At 41.1% G+C, this 19,164-nt stretch overlaps 1 protein-coding gene across 1 annotated transcript in view; it reads left to right on the forward strand.

Annotated features, from left to right (window-relative positions):
- LOC126198475 (unconventional myosin-IXa-like) overlaps positions 1–19,164 on the forward strand; it is a 350,557-nt gene that overhangs the window by 253,185 nt on the left and 78,208 nt on the right. The window contains exon 26 of the mRNA XM_049934833.1: positions 10,007–10,180. Coding sequence (XP_049790790.1) covers positions 10,007–10,180 — 174 coding nt within the window. The remainder of the gene's footprint in view (positions 1–10,006; positions 10,181–19,164) is intronic.

Here is a 19,164-nt window from a genome sequence, read left to right on the forward strand (position 1 = left end):
GATGAAAAGATTGCTTGTTAGAACAAGAAGAAATGGGGACATCACACAAATTATGGCAGAATAAGACGATTCCAAATTTATATAAAAATTTCGTAATACTACTTTTCAATCTCATACTTGAGAAACTGGTGTGTATGAATGAAATGTGAAACTATTTTCTAACGTAAAGCTTTTTGTTTGTAGTAGGCCTAATAGGCATTTGATATTGGTACTTCTTGAATTATATTCTGTCCTGTTATAAAAATGACCATTTGTGCCAAAACAGTTTCATTTATGTGGTGTGTGGTACAAAATTGCTGCAGTATTAGAAAGGCCTATTTTGTTTTATCTAGCAGACAGTGACAAAATAGACGTCATCAAATTGAGAAACCACACCAGTCTTGGGTATTATTTGTATGTATTAACAGCTTTTTCAGTATTGGATAATGACATTTTGATTTTTCATGTAGCAAAACATTTGATGAACTTTGATGAGGTAATAGATTCTTTCGCAGAAAAGAAAGCACGCCATGTAAAGCTCTAGCAAGATAGAGAGAAAAAAATCCTAAGAGCTAAGGATGAAGAAATGTGTACTTTCTTGCTTGTCTCTTGTCTTTGTGTATCCTATATTTAATTTTATGTCACACAAAACAACAAGTCATTAACTAATAGGAGATAAAAGAGTGCAAATTTTCTGAAGAGTTCTTGTTCTCTCGTTACAAATAATCCCATTTGCTGTTTATTGCGGTAATTTTTTTAAAGAGGGGCAGGCTGTCAAACTGGCTGACTGGGAGCAGGAGACATACCACAGGACATTTCAATTTCCACTGTCCTGAATATAGTTAGATGGTATCCATTACAAAATATACACATTCCAATTCCACAGAGCGAAATACAGTGGCGTGCGATAGAAGAATGCTGTATGAAGAGACTTGGCACTGCACTTTGAAACACTTAAGACCAAATAACATGTCTTACATTTCCTCGAACACATATTTTTTATGTTTCAGACTTTTCAGAAAGATGTGTGCTACATCTAGATTTCAATGATTCGGAAAGTAATACGCAGTGTTTGGTGGAATTCCAATGTATACTTTCGTAATACGAAAATATGCAGCGTGCATGTTGCTGCACATCAAAGATGTTTCCAAAACATGTCTTTTTCCCTGAGTTTCTTTTTCTAAAGTGCCGGGTAATTCTATGCCTGTAATAAAACCATAACCATTCAAAGGATTGATAAGCTTTGCAGTTCTGAGGGAAAATATATTTTCACTTAACATGGAAAAATTGTTTTAACCTGGAAATCCGGGAAAAATCCAGGAATGTATTTTCCATGTCCGCGTATATACCCTGCAGTAGCACAACTTAGCCTAGGGGAAACAGAGACAAAAACTCAGAGCAGAGGAACTCCAGTTGCTGATATAGGACTTGATCTGACACACAATTTACGTGATTGGTGATGGAGAAACATGTCTAACCTGAATGTGTGTGCAGTATGGGAATGATCCACAACAAGGAAGGTGCAAGGGCAAACAACACGTTTTTAAGAGACAGGAGCTGAGAACTGACCCAGGTTCGTAATCTAATGTTTATTGTAGCTAACGTCAATGAAACCTGTGTGAGGGGGAGCCCAAGGCCGCATACGTTTGTGCGTTCACTAAAGTCACTGCATCTCCTGTGTCCACTTTTAGCGGCTTATTAAACACATGCAAGACAATAAACAATTTTTAAGTTAACAGTTATTATAGAGATACAGTTTATTTCTATCGGTACTTCTGTGTCCACCATGTTCGAAGAGGAGTTAAACACTGATGCAATGTGGCCTTTCTTTCAGTGCTTGTTGCAAACTGCCTCACACTTAGGGCACGCAGTGCACTCCTGTTGGATGAAGCAGCACCAGCAAGACAGAAAGGGGCACGTGCCTGCTGCTATGACGCAGCTTGTTGCTGTTGTGGCTGTAACTGACACAGACCCATACGATGTTGAGTTGAAGGTTGTACTGCTGCAATTGCTTGCCCGTCATCCTGAACACTTGCAGTTTGCCCAACGGGTTGACTGAACAACTTCCGATACCTCCCTGCACCCAGCAGTCTGATTGCCTACAACCTGTGACATTTCATAGGATTGTGCTATGTTGAGTACATCTGTAAACGTTGGATTCTCACACTGAAGTGCTTTTTCGCATACTTCTCTGTCCGGGGCCAGACAAATAATATTAGCCACCATGTGATCAGCACTGGATTTGTGAGGGGTACTAGTGGCAAAGTTATGATGACAGGTCAACCCATGTAATTCTGCAGCCCAGGCTTTGTAAGATTGGTTTGGGTGTTTCTGACAACGTAAAATTCTACATGTATCACAGTGAAATGCATTCTGTCTCGGTAATAAGTTGAGAGGAGCTTACACACATCCTCAAATGATAAGCTGACTGGTCTTACAAAAGCACAAGTTGACACAACTACTGACAAATGTGCGGCGAAAGCAAGGAAAGAAAGAAAGCCCAACGCAGGTTTGCATTACCCACGCTAAAAAAACTTGAAATGTTGCTGTAACCGTGTCTTGTAGGAGTCCCAATCTTCTGCGTATTCATCATATGCCGGAAAGGACGACGATTGCACTGATGGAAGAGTAACCTGCTGTGAACACGCAGATGCCACGTGATTGAGAGTGGTGGTGAGAGCCTGCTGCTGTTCTGTGAAAGCTTGCTGCTGGGCAATGATACGTTGGGGTATTTCCTCCATCGAGATGTTTGTCAGATGACTTAGCGCTGACACTAACATGTGGAGAAAACGTAACCTTCTCTCATGTGTGTTCATAGATTTTCCCAGCGAAGGAGATGCTTGAAGGTCTCTCGGGCATGCAGCTGGGTTGACTGGTCGTTGTAGAATGAATTTTAGACGGCGTAGTGTGCGATTATCATCAGGTTACTCCTGTTGACTGACGTGACTGCCAAATTCGACACGCCTTTGTGATGATCCACCGAAAGCGACAGCCTACATATCATACGCTGGCAACGTATCTGGAAAAATAGGCAGGATTCGAAGACGTCATAACATCAAATGCGTCTACCGCTCGCTGCCAAAGATCAAGTCCCTTGTAGGGACAGTGAAGGACGATTTAGGACTCCAGAAATCTGGAGTTTATTTCATACCGTGCGAATGTGGGAAAGCATATGTGGGGTAAACCATTCGCACGATCGAGGAAAGGTGTACTGAACACAAACGGCACACCGATCTCCAACAGCCTACAAAATCTGCGATCGCAGAACATTGCCTCGATACAAATCATCGTATGAAATACGAGAACACAGAAGTCCCGCACAACACATCCCACTTTTGGGACTGTGTATACAAGGAAGCAATTGAAATCCGGCTGCACGAGAACCTTATTAACAAGGACAACGGATTTCAACTCAGCCAAGCGTGGAATCCAGCAATAAAAGTTCTGCAGGAGCAACGGAAACGGGGCACCACACCCACCGAAGGCGGCATGCGTACTGACGCCCATCAGTCATCTCGTCAGTGCAAGCTTCCCCCACCACTGCGGCCTGCACATCCCTCGGTCCATACGCGGAGTCAGTGGAGGGGAGAGGCGACAGGTATATATACCACACCACCCGCCGGCCTAGGACGTCAGTCAACAGGAGTAACCTGATGATGATGGCACCTTACGCCGTCGAAAATTCGTTCTACAAAGACCAGTCAACCCGGCTGCATGACAGAGACCTTCAAGCGTAACCTTCTCTGGTCGCCAAGTTCTTTATAGCAAGAAGAAACATGATTTATGGAACATAGTACTTTATAGAGCAACATGTAAAATACAGTGTGTGCACAGCTTTGAACACATTAACCGGGCAACATTAATACAGTGTAAAGAATAAACTGAGCACTTGTTTGCAATTGTGTAAATAATGCTGTCTATTTGGTAGCTCACCAGAGCGCACCAGGGGGCTGACCGAGGCAGCCTCTGTAAGCGGTCCTGTGAACTGTATGGATGTGCACTTTCCCATTACAGTTCTGACAAGTGAAACTGCACTTGTGTGTGAGGCTCTGCATGTCTGCTGCCCATGCTGAGCAAGACTGTCCATGTTATTTATGACAGTTAATAAATTGCAGTGTATCTGCAACAAGGTGTGTCTCCTGACTGTAGTATTCATTTAACAGAGCAGAGTGGTCCTCAAAAGACAAACCACTAGGGTTGCAATTCCTGCCCAACTTCGTAAAACAACTACTAGTAGACAAAAGTAAATAATATTGCTGCTCACTGGAAATGTTAAGCTTGCAACAGTATAGTTCAAAACATCAGATGTAGACTTCCCAGCTCTCGCAAGATTCATTCAAGGGAGCAAACAGCGGTGGGGGCGAAGCTTCGACCACTGACTGATGTGGGTGGCGTTGTGCCACAAGCTGCTGGAGAGCAGCCTTTTGAGCTGCAGACTGTCACTCGGGCAGCTCTTGCTTCTAAAGTTCCATAAACTTGGGGTCCATATCACTGACAGTGGTTGAGAATGTACCATCAAAAACATGATAGAGTAAGTCCATGTTGCCATCTAAAGTATCTGTGTCCTTAATAAACGTGCAGTCTGTAAGCAAAGTAAAGCTCACTATGAGCAGACAGCAGCAAGAATATCAGTAACGGTATCCAGAAAGTCCGGGTTTATAGTATGGTCAGTATATTTAAAGCAGCTAGGTGTAAAAAGTGTTTTCTCATATGGCATGCTGTACAAGAATGAGCCGGGCATGTTGCTTAACCCATTGTTGTTAGTGGTTCAGCCTAGGTGACCTGCCGTCTGCACTCCTCACTCATGAGTTGTAATGCCTCTGATCCACTTTTGATATCCTCTGTTGGCAGGGATATTAAATGCAGGACATAATGTGTGATTTCAGGAACAGTGAGAAGTTATTCTTTTGGCTAATAAAGTCAGATGTTAAACTATGACCCTAAGGTAAGCTGTTTTTCAAAAACCTTTGAGATAATTGAGGTCTTTCTTCAGGAAATGTCAAATAGTTTTTCTTGATTGGTCTTTTAAGTTGACACTGACAAAAATACCTTTGACCAAAAGGTTTTTTGTAATATAGCAACAGAGTTTTTAGTCATGAAACATTAAACAGATTACTTAAAGGGTAACAAGCTAAAGGACAGAAAAGTAGTAGTTTGCAGAATTCTTCCACTGTTTCTTTGAGAAACACTTATGAACTGTTGGCAAGCAGAAAAAGAGGAATTTATGTCAATTCTTCACAAATAAGCATACATGTTAGTTGAAGTCTTGGTACAGCATTAAAAAAATGAAAAAAAGGTAACTGACAGCTGGGAGAGAGGCAGCAGGTGCGTGGAATAAGAACATGGTGTGCGCATTAGCAACAGTGAATTCATGCAATGCACAATGGTGATTACATGGTGAAGTGGGTTGGGAGGAGGTGAGAGAATAGAGAAAGGGAAGACTATGGGCCAGTGGGTGTGGTGCAGAAGGCATGAATGTAATGTCTTGGGACAGAGTAAAGGTGGATGTGGGGCATGGGGTAATTGAGATTGAGGCCAGGCGGATTCTGATAATGAATGATGTGCTATAAGGATGACTCCTGTGTATGTAGTTCAGAGACACTTGGGGGGGGGGGGGAGGGGGGGCGATCCTGATGGCATGAGTTGTGAAGTAGACACTGAAATGGATACGTTGTGCTCAACAATGTTTTCCTCTACTGTCTGTCAATTCTTCTCTTGGCGACAGTTTGATAGTGGTCATTCGTTCAGGTATACAGCTGGTTAGTGGTCAGGACCGTATAAAATGCTGGGTGCAGAAATTGCAGCAGAGTTGTTTGCTTTCAGGAACGTCCTGGATTCTGATGAGATAGGGTAAGCCTGTTATGGAAGAGAAGGATGAAGTAGTTGGTGGGCGTATTGGACAGGTTTTGCACTTGGGTGTTCCACCGGGATACAACCCATTTGGCATGGGGTGGGTAGGTGTGGCAGAAGGATAGACCAGGATAAAACATAGATTGGTAAGGCAGTGTAATACCACTGGGAGCATTGAGAAGGATTGTGGATAGGGTGTTCCTCATTTCTGATCGTGATGTTAAGCAGTCAAAGCTCTGTTGATTGTTTTATGACGGGATTGCAGGTGGTTCTTAGGATTGTTGGGTTGGTTAGGTGTGTTTGAGAATATGCCATGGGAATGTTTATTATATTTTGGGGATAGTGCCTGTTTGTGAAGGCCTTAATGAGGCCTTTAGCACACTGGACAAAGGAATTTTTGACACTGCAGACGTGCCTTCCACATGTGGTCAAGACAGTATGTGAGTGGCTTTTGGTGTGGTAGGGATGACAACTATCACAATTTATTACTGTTGACGGTTAGTGGGCTTTATATTGACGTATGTAGAGCAATCGGAGGTCGACATCCAGGAAGATGCCAAGTTTGGATGATGACCAGGTGAAACAAATGGGAGAGAGATAATGAGGCTATGAAGGAATGAGGGTAGGAAGCCTCGTAGAGCACTGAAAGTGTTTGCCTGACATGGCTTCACAGGCCAGTGGGGTGCAAGAGAGAGCGGAAACAAACTTTGCACAGCTTGGCAGTAGTAGCTGAATTTGATGGACACTACCTCACCTGATGACACAGCACTTCTGTGATTTGCATAGCTACACGGATGCACATAGACTGTGAAATTGTTGTGTATGCAAGAATGATGCTCTTCTGTAGGCCTCAAACTGGTTTGTGATGTAGCTAACTGCCTATTTTGTTAGACACTTGGAATAGCTCACACACCTCTTACAACATACTCGCAAGTGCTTGCCTGATTGAAAGTGTGTAATACCAAACCAATGGATATCGAATGATAAGAAAGGACTTGTCACTCATCTAGATTTACCACAATGCTCTGACTTCCAGGCACTGAGCCAAGATCATGAATATATCATTGGTAATCCTGTACCAGACAAGAGGTTTGGGATTTTTTTGTGGTTTATAAAGGTTTTGTCTAGATGGCCCATAAACAGATTCGCATAGGAGGGTGTCATATGGGTGCCCATGCCCATGCTAAGGTTTCTTTGTGCAGCTTCCCCTCAAAGGAGAAGTAATTATGTTTGAAGATGTAATTTGTTAGATGTGTAAGAAATGAGGTGGTGGGTTTGGAAATGTTGGAAAGCTCTGGTTGACGAATGTCTCCAACCAGTTGCCCTTAGCCTGACCTCAAGTATTAATGATACAAACCATCCCCATCCAGTTACCTCTGAGATCCCTACTCATCACTGTTGACAACCACACCTGCTGCCTCCCTACCAGCCAGTAGCCACCAGCCACCCTTTCACACCCCTCCCTTCACTATTTGGCTTTCTTTCTCCCCTCTCCTGCTTCATCGGACAAAACACCTCAAGCCAATGAAACTCTAGAACTGCAGTTCTGCCACATTGTATTCAGCTGTGTGTGTATACACTTGCTCACTCGTGCATGCGTGATGTAGCAACACGTGTGGGGCACATATGAAATCCCTGGAGGAATAAATGCTCATTATTATTTTTCCTGATTTAACTCTATCAATATCAGCCAGGGTGGGAGAGTTCGGGATATTTTATGCACATTTTTTGTAATATTTAAACTTGATTCAAAAATTCAAGCCTGACTGCAGTTTAACATCAAATGTCATATTCAGTCAACAATAGCATTAAAACTGGGATGTTCAACCCGTGACCCAAAGCAAGTATCAGTGGGGCCCAAGAAGTTACATAAAATTTAGTTCATGCAAAGTTATGATAAATTGAATATTTTCAGTTTCAAACTTCCACCTCGAGATGCTCTTATCTTACTGGTCCATCTCATGCTTTTCCTTTGTCGTCGCCCCCCCCCCCCCCCCCCAGTGGTTATTGATAAACTTTATTATGGTATATTGGTATATTACGTGTGGCCAATAAATAATTTTCTTCTAATGTGGCCCAGGTAAGTTAAAATTTGAACATGCCAGCATTAAAATACATTTTCAAGTTCTGGACTGTACTTACACATCAGTGTCTCTTTTTGAAAATAAGTTGTTAATGAAAGCTGACAGCAATTAATGAAATTTGTATTATTTTATTTGTGTGTGTGTGTGTGTGTGTGGTGGTCATAAAATATATTTTTGAAAATGCATTGATATTGCTAGGGTTAAGTGACCTGTTTCATGAATCCAAATTATTTTGGTATTTCACAAATTCAAACCTGTTGGTCAACAGTATTACTGTCAGTGTCAACTTAAAAACCAATCTTGAAAAATGGAAACGTGGAAAGAGCTGTTATGGGAGAAGTGTAGGCCAGCAGTATTACATTTATACTGAAATTAATGAAGCTGGAGTGTGGGATTAAGACATCTGTGTTCCTAAACATCATTTGATTGGAGGGATATGACTGTTGGACTTCAAGAATTAAAAATGAATAGCGTGATATGGTGAATACTGTAGGCATCAGTAGCTTTTGCATAAGCCTCCACACATCATCCTAGAAAGTGTGTGTGTGTGTGTGTGTGTGGGGGGGGGGGTTTGCATACACTTACCGTTACTCCTTAACAGCTAATTGTTAGAATAGTAATAATTAATTTACTGCGGAGTTTGAGTCTTATGTTGAAAATTATGGTAATGACATGAAAATTATGCCTGTCTCAGTCAACTCTGGTATCTTCTCTTTGAGCTCATATGGCTGAAATAAATATGTAAATTGAGATGCTTGCTTGTGAGTACTTACAGAGTCCTTACTTTCATGACAGCTCTGCATGACAATGCCGTGTAGATAGAGAGCCTTGCTCGTTTGCTGTGCAGTTTTATAGTGAAATAACATACACTAGCTTAATTTTTTGTAAATGTTGCAGTGTTCCATTTGTATGAGTGAGTTACAATTGAAAGCAAGCAAGATGGTCCACAGGATTAGAGAAAAATAGCATTAGTCAAAGGAGGAGTGCCACCCCGAAGGAGAAACAAGGTGAATTAAAGGAGGTGGGATGATAGCTGAGTGACATCTGTGGATACGGCTGAATGTGAAGTTCTAGTTTCAATTGTTGCATCAGATTGGGAGGCAATTTCAAAGTTATGACAGTGTTTTTCCATTGTCTTCATCGTGAAATCAACTGAGTGTCACAAAGCTAGCAGAAATCTGCAGTGGTAGCCAGAGTAAACTCCATTGTTGACGAAGTGGGGTCCTTCCACACTGTCGTGGTTCATGTTAAGTTGTAACTTTGGAGCATTTTTCTCTATAGTCTCTCTGTATCACATGCCTGTTTCCACAGATTGCTGATATTTGAGGAGGATAGGAAGTGCTCCAATACAGACTGCCCTTGAATTGAATACGTTTTGTACTAAGTCAGAAGACTGCCCCCCCCCCCCCCCCCCCCCATACACACACACTTGTGCATCCTGAACTGTGTATTTCAATTAAAATAACTTTGCAATTGACGTTGCTGCTGGTCGAGTGATGCAGAACTGACTCAAGTGTGACTTGTAACATGCCAGCAACATTTCTGTTCCTGTTCACCCACGTGATATGTTAATCACAAAGTTGTTTTATTCAAGTTACATCTGAATTTTTAGTGTATTTTTAGTAATAAGACAAATTTCATTGAATTATGGGCAAAATCAATTAAACAATTAGTTGCATGTGTAACCTGCTGTGAACAAGTTTCTGTGGCTTTTCACATATTCTGTTAATGTTGTGGTTGCTTACCACGTAGTTCAAAGTTCCCCCCCAACAAACAAAACTTATGTATAAAAGATGGTATTTTGAAATTACTCTGCATAATTTTATTTTCTAAAATCGTGTTATACGTAGTAAGGTGTGATCATGTGGAAATGGGTTGCATGTATGTTTGATGAGAATGTGTCAGAGATGGAAGTGTGTAACGACCATGAGTATGTTTTGTTGGGTTACTCCTTTGTAAAGCCAAAGGAGAAAGCAAATGTTGAATCTGAATAACTATCCCATATGTTTGTGCCCGCCCTCTTCTTTTGAAAAGGTGTTTGTATTTATAACAATTGTGTAGTACTTTTTCTGATTGATGTACTTGTTATACAGATCTTTAAGATCGAGAGTGAAGAAGGTGAGAAACCAAGTGAGGTGGACAGAGTCTTCAAGCAAGCACTTCGAGAATTCAAGGATAACCTCGTGGCTACATACAGTGTTGCAAATAAACAGGGTGATAAGGCATTCAATATTCAGTATAAGGATCTGATTGCTAATTTTCTCCATGTGAGTATAGCTACAAATAATTTCTTCTTCATTTTTATTTTATTGTAACACAAGTGCTATTAACATTTGAGCTTAAGGTGAGATTTTATATTTAGCTGACGTTAGTGAGGTACCTTATCTTTTAGGATGCCAGGAAGAAGCTAGGTTCATAGTTTAAGGGCTTACTAATGTCATTGTCACGAAGGTTAGGTACTGGTTGGAGAAGAACAGGGGAAGGATATTATAATCTGTTAGCTTATCATCTCAGCATGTCCTTTAGTAATACGGGGAAACCACATAAATCACCATTATGATGACCAACTGTGTATTTGTAATAATTTAATGTATAATTCTGCCGTCTTTAGTGTGGATAGGGACTGTCAGTGCTGTGTTCGGATGCAGGCTGAGCTGGTGACCCTTCGCTCACAGCTTCAGATGGTATTTGCTTCAGTCACACAGCTTGAGGCTGTTGCCAAGGCATCACTGTGGGGGCTGGACACAGGGATCCAGGGATTGTCCAGCACTTCCCATGTGTCCCCTGATTATTACACTACTGTGGCCACCTCAGTTACTGCCCGCAGTGAAATTGACCCCTCACCAGTGGTCAAGCGAAGTTTGTTTGATGGTGTGGCAGGTGTGAAAGACTCCTCAGGGGCTGATTGAAAGGCTTATTTGTTTCATCTGACAAACAGGTTCCAGGTGCTGTCTGTGGTTGATAAAGATCCTGAGCCAGATGCAGAGGAAGCCTCTTGATCTGCAGCATCTGGGCATTTATGGAGGGTGTGCGTACTGCTAGTTAGGAGCCCCAGTGTTAGGTAACTAAGAGGGCCCTTAGGGATTTGGTTGCCAAGGAGGGGAGGAAGTCCAGTGTGCACACTGGGAGGAGTCCTCCCAGATGTGGAACGAGTGTTTCCGGATGCCATGAAGACCACAGGGTGTAGCCAACTGCAGTTGCAGGGTTGCCACAAGTTCTGGAAATCAGGGAATTTCAAACATATCAGGGAAATTTGTAAAAAGAAAGGGAAAAAAAGAAAAAAAAACACTGGAAGAATCTAATTTTTGTCTCAGTAGCATGAAATTGTTTGTTTACTGTGGTGTCGTGCTTTGTTGCTGGCTGGGCACAGCTGAGTAAGTACACTGCTTCCCGACTCTCTCGTTCTCACTGCTTCTCCCCTTCCCACCTCCCCCCTCAACTTGCAATCAGTGCTGCCATCACTACTTGCTTCTAACATAGCAGCTGTCGATGAGAGGCAGGACGGCGTGACGAGTAGTTTGTTTGGGTGTGATTCACAGAACTTGTTGAAACGGTGGCTGTAGACAATGGTCATTTGTGCATGAGTTGTGTCTGAGTGATTGTGTGAATGTGTGAGTGCCCTCGTTTTCTGACAAAGGCTATGGTCAAAAATTTAGTTGTGAGAGTGTGATTGTCTTTTCTGTGTGCCTGTCTGTGGCTCAGTGATCATCTTTACGGTGAGTTGCTACCTATCCCCTTTCGTATTGATTCTCAAAGTATTTGCGCAAGTTAACTGTAGCGTGGGCGATCACTACGGTCTCATTTCGTCAACATGGTGTCTGTGACATGTTAATAACTGTCCACACGAGTGGACTTTCATGATGGGCCAAAACCACAGGTCATTTCTGGGGGTATTTCTAACGGATTGGGCCTGCCGATGTGAAGCCCATAGTTTCCCACTAACGTGCAGGTCCTGCCTGTCAGATCTAGCGTCACCGATCTGCCGACAGGCTGGGTCTGTCTGTGTGTGGCATAATTCTGTGGTTTTTCATGGTTTATCCATGGACCCAGGACTTTGGTGCTCCTCGGCAGGCCAGAGGCCACGGGCAATGGATTTCAGGAATTGTGACTGTCTTGTCGCAAGTACATTGTACAGTGCGGTGTTTTATAGATATTTTGTTTATTCTGGTACATTTTGGCACTTCAAAAGTAGTTTATATATTAGAAAGTAAGGACAATAAGAAGAAGAAAATTGTGGCAACCACTGGCAGTTTGTACAGTATGCGCTCCTGTATTTCTTGAAAGAAAAATCACACAATACCTGTAAAATAGTAGACATAACACAGTGGGTAATAACCTACAATAATGAACATAGTAGAACCAACATTTTATTCACAGTCACCTACAGTGTTGGTTTTCACAAATCTTCCCCACCTTATACATTTCTTTGAAGAGGCCTACGTTTTTCTGAGGCTGTTTCTGAAAGCAGTGAAAGTATTTTAAATCTGTTTTGCGACTCCAACAAAATGCATATTTTTGTCACCAAATGTGTTTCGCTTTATTGAAATATATAACATCAGTGGTCTGAATGAAATGTATATACCATTTGGCTTGCTTTCTCCATCTAAAAGCAGTTCATTACACGAGATGTTGATGTTAGTACTTAAGATTTTTGCTCACACATTTAGAAATACAGAAATCCATACATTTTTGTGTCAACTTATGTGTTTACTACCCTTGAGATCTCAAAATTTGTCAAGGAAAACTGCTAAAACTTGTGTGGAAATAAGGGAAATATCAGGAAATTTCACTTGAGCAAATTTGTGGCAACCCAGAGGTGGTAGCTCATGTCGGTACTACTGAAGTGTGGTGCTTTGGGGTTGGAAGTGGGTTCTCTCTGCTTTCTGGCAGATATCTGAAGCTGAACACTGCCAGCCTTGCTTGCAAGATGAAAGCATGGCTCACCATTAGTAGCATCATGGGAAAGCTGATTGCGGACCTTTGGTATAGAGCTGAGTGGAGGGTTAGAGGCTCAGACAATTCTGCGACTATGTTGGCAGCAGATTCCTTGAGTTGCACCATAAGGTGGTGGGGTTTTGGGTTCCTCCCAATAGGTCAGGCATTTGTTACTCACAGGAGGCAGATACACTGTTAGTGGGGGCTGTTTGGAGTGGACTGGGTGGTTTTCTAGGTTAGATGGTGTTGGGGAAGAATCAGAAGGGATTCAGTCTTAAAGTGTATAGGTCAAATTCAGGACAGGGTTATACCTAGGAACCACAGGTATTATAGTAGTAAATTGTCATAGCTGTGTTGGGATATAACAAGAGCTACAAATGCTAATAGAAAACACTGAAATTCAAATTGTTATAGGTGCTGAAACCTCAGATAAGTTCAGACAAAATTTTTGTAAAGGACCTAAAGGTGTTCAAAAATGATCCAAGTCCCTGACACAGAGGATACAATTGCTGAAACATTCAAAGAAAACACGAGTACCATCTCAAATACATATTGCACTCATACAGTTGTAGTTGGTGGTAACTTCATTCTACGCTCGATATATTGGCAAAAATGATGTCCAAAACTGGTCATAGGTATAAAACAACATCTGAAATTCGAGAATGAGATTTTCGCTCTGCAGCGGAGTGTGCACTGATATGAAACTTCCTGGAAGATTAAAACTGTGTGCAGGACCGTGACTTCGAACTCGGTCGGGACCTTTGCCTTTCACAGGCAAGTGTTCTGGTGGAAGGTAGGAGATGAGGTACTGGCAGAAGTAAAGCTGTGAGGATGGGGCATGAGTCGTGCTTGTGTAGCTCAGATGGTAGAGCACTTGTCCGTGAAAGGCAAAGGTCCTGAGTTTGAGTCTCAGTCCATTACACAGTTTTAATCTGCCAGGACGTTTCATCATCTGAAATTGTTGTAATTGCTTTCCCCAAAAATTACTTGGAGCAGTTGGTTCAGTAGCTCACTTGAAGTGTAAATGGTTGTGGAAACATACTTGACTTCATAGCAACAAATAATTCCAAGCAAATAAAGAGCAGGGATTAGTGACGACAAGGTCATTGTAGCAAGACTGAATACTGCAGTGTCCAAACTCACCAAAAATAAAGGAAGTATATATGTTTCACAAGCAGATACATTTTTGTTTGACACCTCGCTGAGGGAGACTCCAGTCCTTCTGAATCAACTATGTAAGCGTAGACCAGATGTGGCTAAAATTCAAAGTAATAGTGTCTACTGCATTTGGTAAATTTATATACCAAGTAATATTACGAGATGGAATTGATACCCCCATGGGACACAAAGCGGGTTAGAACACTGATGCAGAAGCAACAAAAAAGCATGGTAAATTTAAAAGAAATTTAAATCCTCAAGATTGGTTAAGTTTTACAGAAGGCTGTTTATACCATTTCTCACAAGCGCGAAATTGCATTACCATGGAGTATTGACGTAATGGTGTGACTGGACTTGTGATTTCCTGTCAGAAAGGTCACAATTCATAGTAACTGATAGAAAGTCATTGTGTAAAACTTTCTCCAAGGAGTGTTATAATGCCCTCTGCTGTTCCTAATCTACACAAATAATTTAGAAGAAACTTTTAACAGCTATCTTGGACTGTTTTTGGATGATGCTGACATTTGCTGTCCAGTATGGTCTTCAGAAGATCAAAATCAATTGCAAAATGATTTAGGCAAAATACCTGTATTCTTAAAAATTGGAAATTAACCTTAAATAATGAAAAGTATGTCAATGACATGACTTAAAGGAATCTGTTGATTTTCGCTCACATGATAAATCACACGCAACTGAAGACTGTCAGTTCAACTAAATACTTAGTGATAAAATTTACAAACCACTTAAATTGGAAGAGTCACATATATTAACCTTAAATATTGTTGCGAGTGACTGCTTAGTGAGGACAGAACTGTAAGATGTAATGTATATAAGCGAAATAGTGTAAAACCTTCTTCAGTATGTCTTGTCACGTGTAGGCTGACACCGAATGGGGAATGGTACTGAATCAAGGGGTGATGAGCAAGCTAAGGGACACGTCATATGGGAAAGCAGTCTCAATGTTAGAAATACAGTTAAACCAAGAACTCAGAAGGATGGTTGACAGCAGGAATCCAATATTTTCGTGAAACACAGTGGGCACTGCACAATGTTTTTTTTTTGAAATTCTGACAATGGTGGTTTCCTGCTGGGACATTTGTATCCACTGCATCGTATTTGCTTAACAGCATACCTTGCCAGCCAATCTGAAGATGCCTTGTATAAGGCAAAATGTGTCATTGGAGGATAAATAAAATAAGTTGCAATCAAGACTGTTTGTTCCTTGATATTATTACCAGTGGTTGCTGTCTCACACTGCCATGCATTGGAAGAAATCAAACTTATTTCTTTTCCTTAGTTTAATTTTTTCATTTTGCTGGCACAGACCCATCCAGATATCCTGTTTCAAAGTTTGCAGGAGTGGAATGTCTCACACGTACCATTATCTATATCTTGAGGCTGCAGACTCCTTTCTCAAAGATGCAAACATCAGTTACAACTAAATAAATTCACATGCTCAAATACTAGTTACAACTGAATAAATTCACATGCTGCTGCTTTATCGCAGATGTAGTTCACCTCTGTTATCTACATTAAATGTTAGATTTTACTACAGCATACGACTTTAACAAAGTTCACAACACATATTAGCCTTCGTGTTTTGTGTTGTGTATATCCTCTCTGGGTTTCCCTTGACAAGTGACATTGTGACCATTGTCACGCCCGGTGAGGTTCCATGGTCTACAGCAAATCTCCTAGGTGGTACGGCATTTTCATGGTATAACTGCTCTGATGAACCAGTGTCTCGAGGCACACGAGTCCAGGTGCTCATCCCCCCTGGCTTGCAGATATGCTGTGCCCCCTTTCGCTCTAATGACATGCACAAAAGAAACAATTTTGTGCACAATTTGCAGTAAAAAAAGTTTACTTACTAAAAGAACAAGATGCTTGCTCAAGATCACAACTAGCCTTTTGGTCAGAGAGAGAGAGAGAGAGAGAGAGAGAGAGAGAGAGAAGGGGGGAGGGGTTGAGGGGGAGATTACCAAAAAACTTTCTCCAAAGTGATAGATTACCTCTCAGTCTTCTACTGTATGGTAAGTACATGTTTTCTACTTGTGCTTGCTCTCGTTTAGTTTTTGACAATTCATTTCTTTTTGATTGAAAAAATTCCTCTGTACATCACATCTAAAAGTGTTGCAAAATCTTATCTGTTTGAATATTTCTCATAGTTTGGGTAAAGGGTTAGGAATACTGAACAATGGTAGATCTCTGACAGCAAATAGACAATAGTTTGTTCTCAGTATGAAATACACAATGAAACGAGAACAGTTGCATAACTTCCGCTGTCTAGATTTTCAAATAAAATAGATGTAGTCAATGGTACATTCAAGTCAAAGTATATATTGAGATGCAGAGTGCAATGGAATTGACAACACAATTTAAGCTTTTAATAATGGTAATTTAACACAATTTAAATTTTTAATTACAGTTATTTCAATTCTCTCTCTCTCTTTTTTGAAGCTTGCATAAAAGTATTTTGTATAATAGTTACTTTTTTAACACATCAGTGAGATGGTCTTCATTCTTCTCTGAATATTTCTCTGCTTAATGTGTATGAGTATCTGTTGCCATCTTCCGAAGTCCAAACAATAATATAGGATTTTGGGTCTGTCTTAATGAAGAATCTGTTTCTTTATTCAATTCCCCAAACTAGTTTCAGGCAATACGGCCTTTCTTCCAAAAAATGAAAAATTAACATCATATTTACATTACGTTGTGAAAAAACATATAATAACGTGTACTGTCCGGTTCCAGACATCTGGAATGTTTTTTTCATAATGTGATATACCTTAAGTAATGCACCTAATGATGTTCATTTTTCTTGTTTTAGAATAAAGAACTCACTGATAAAGGTGATATTTTGCCAAAACTAGTATGGATAATTAAATAAGGTGACTGAGCGGTTCTTGCGCTTCAGTCCAGAACCACGTGGCTGCTACAGTCGCAGTTTCGAATCCTGCCTTGGACATAATGTGTGTGATGTCCTTAGGCTAGTTAGGTTTAAGTAGTTCTAAGTTCTAGGGGACTGATGACCTCAGATGGTAAGTCCCATAGTGCTCAGAGCCATTTGAACCATTTGAATTAAATAAACAAACCGCGTTTGTTTCCATGTGGACCCAGAATGCCATATTGTTCTATGCAGTCACGGACCAATAAAAGGAGAGTTCCATTTACAAGAAAGTCCACACCATGTTCTAACTTTGTTGTGTAAAGGTGCCTGGCACAATAATCATAGGTTTTCTTGAGCATGGTGTTTAAAATATTGTTTTTAAACATCACATAGAGAGGAAATGGGCTTTGTCTAAGAACAAATTGGGTTTGTGTTTTACCTTGTTTCCAATAATTTGATACACAGTTCCCCTGCTTCCCTTAGATCAGTTAGTAGTAATTGTTGCACAGTTTGAATTTTAAAAGGATGAAAGTATGGATCTACTGTTGGAATTCTTCTAAGATTCTTGTTTGAAATTCAGAGTTCAACAGTTTATTACCTGAAAGAGCTTTCGGAGATTGCTGTAGCACTAGTCTCACAATTTGTACATGTTTAGAGTATTTACACAGCTACTTCTTAGGCAAGCCTGAATCAGTTCGCTTGAAATAAATTACCCACAGAAAATGGTTCTAAATGTTGGCACCACTCCACATACAGGGTGGTCCATTGATAGTGACCGGGCCAAATGTCTCACAAAATAAGCATCAAACGAAAAAACTACAAAGAACGAAACTCGTCTAGCTTGAAGGGGGGAACCAGATGGCGCTATGGTTGGCCCACTAGATGGCGCTGCCATAGGCCAAACGGATATCAACTGCATTTTTAAAAATAGGAACCCCCATTTTTTCTTACATATTCGTGTAGTATGTAAAGAAATATGAATGTTTTAGTTGGACCACTTTTTTCGCTTTGTGATAGATGGCGCTGTAATAGTAACAAACATATAAGTACGTGGTATCATGTTACATTCCGTCAGTGCAGTCGGTATTTGCTTTGTGATACATTACCCGTGTTAACATGGACCGTTTACCAATTGCAGAAAAGGTCAATATCGTGTTGATGTATGGCTGTTGTGATCAAAATGCCCAACAGGCGTGTGCTGTGTGTGCTGCTCGGTATCCTGGACGACATCATCCAAGTGTCCGGAACGTTCGCTGGATAGTTACGTTATTTAAGGAAACAGGAAGTGTTCAGCCACATGTGAAACGTCAACCACGGCCTGCAACAATTGATGATGCCCTAGTAGGTGTTTTAGCTGCTGTCGTGGCTAATCCGCACATCAGTAGCAGACAAATTTGCGCGAGAATCTGGAATCTCAAAAACGTCGGTGTTGAGAATGCTACATCAACATTGATTGCTCCTTTACCATATTTCTATGTACAAGGAATTGCATGGCGATGACTTTGAATGTCGTGTACAGTTCTGTCACTGGGCACAAGTGAAATTACGGGACGATGACAGATTTTTTGCACTTGTTCTGTTTAGCGACGAAGCAGCATTCACCAACAGCGATAACGTAAACCGGCATAATATGCACTATTGGGCAACAGAAAATCCACAATGGCTGCGACAAGTGGAACATCGGAGACCTTGGCGGGTTAATGTATGGTGCGGCATTATGGGAGGAAGGATAATTGGCCCCCATTTTATCGATGGCAATCTAAATGGTGCAATGTATGCTGGTTTCCTACGTAATTTTCTACCAATGTTACTACAAGATGTTTCACTGCATGATAGAATGGCGATGTACTTCCAACATGATGGATGCCCGTCACATAGTTCGCATGCGGTTGAAGCGGTATTGAATAGCATATTTCATGACAGGTGGATTGGTTGTGAAAGCACCATACCATGGCCCGCACGTTCACTGGATCTGATGTCCCTGGATTTCTTTCTGTGGGGAATGTTGAAGGATATTTGCTATCGTGATCCACTGACAATGCCTGACAACATGCGTCAGCATATTGTCAGTGCATGTGCGAACATTACGGAAGACAAACTACTCGCTGTTGAGAGGAATGTCATTACACGTATTGCCAAATGCATTGAGGTTGACGGACATTTTGAGCATTTATTGCATTAATGTGGTATTGTATTTACAGGTAATCACACTGTAAGAGTGCGTGTTCTCAGAAATGATAAGTTCACATAGGTACATGTGTCACATTG

The sequence above is a fragment of the Schistocerca nitens genome, chromosome 8, assembly GCF_023898315.1.
Source record: "Schistocerca nitens isolate TAMUIC-IGC-003100 chromosome 8, iqSchNite1.1, whole genome shotgun sequence".
NCBI classification, from domain to species: domain Eukaryota; kingdom Metazoa; phylum Arthropoda; class Insecta; order Orthoptera; family Acrididae; genus Schistocerca; species Schistocerca nitens.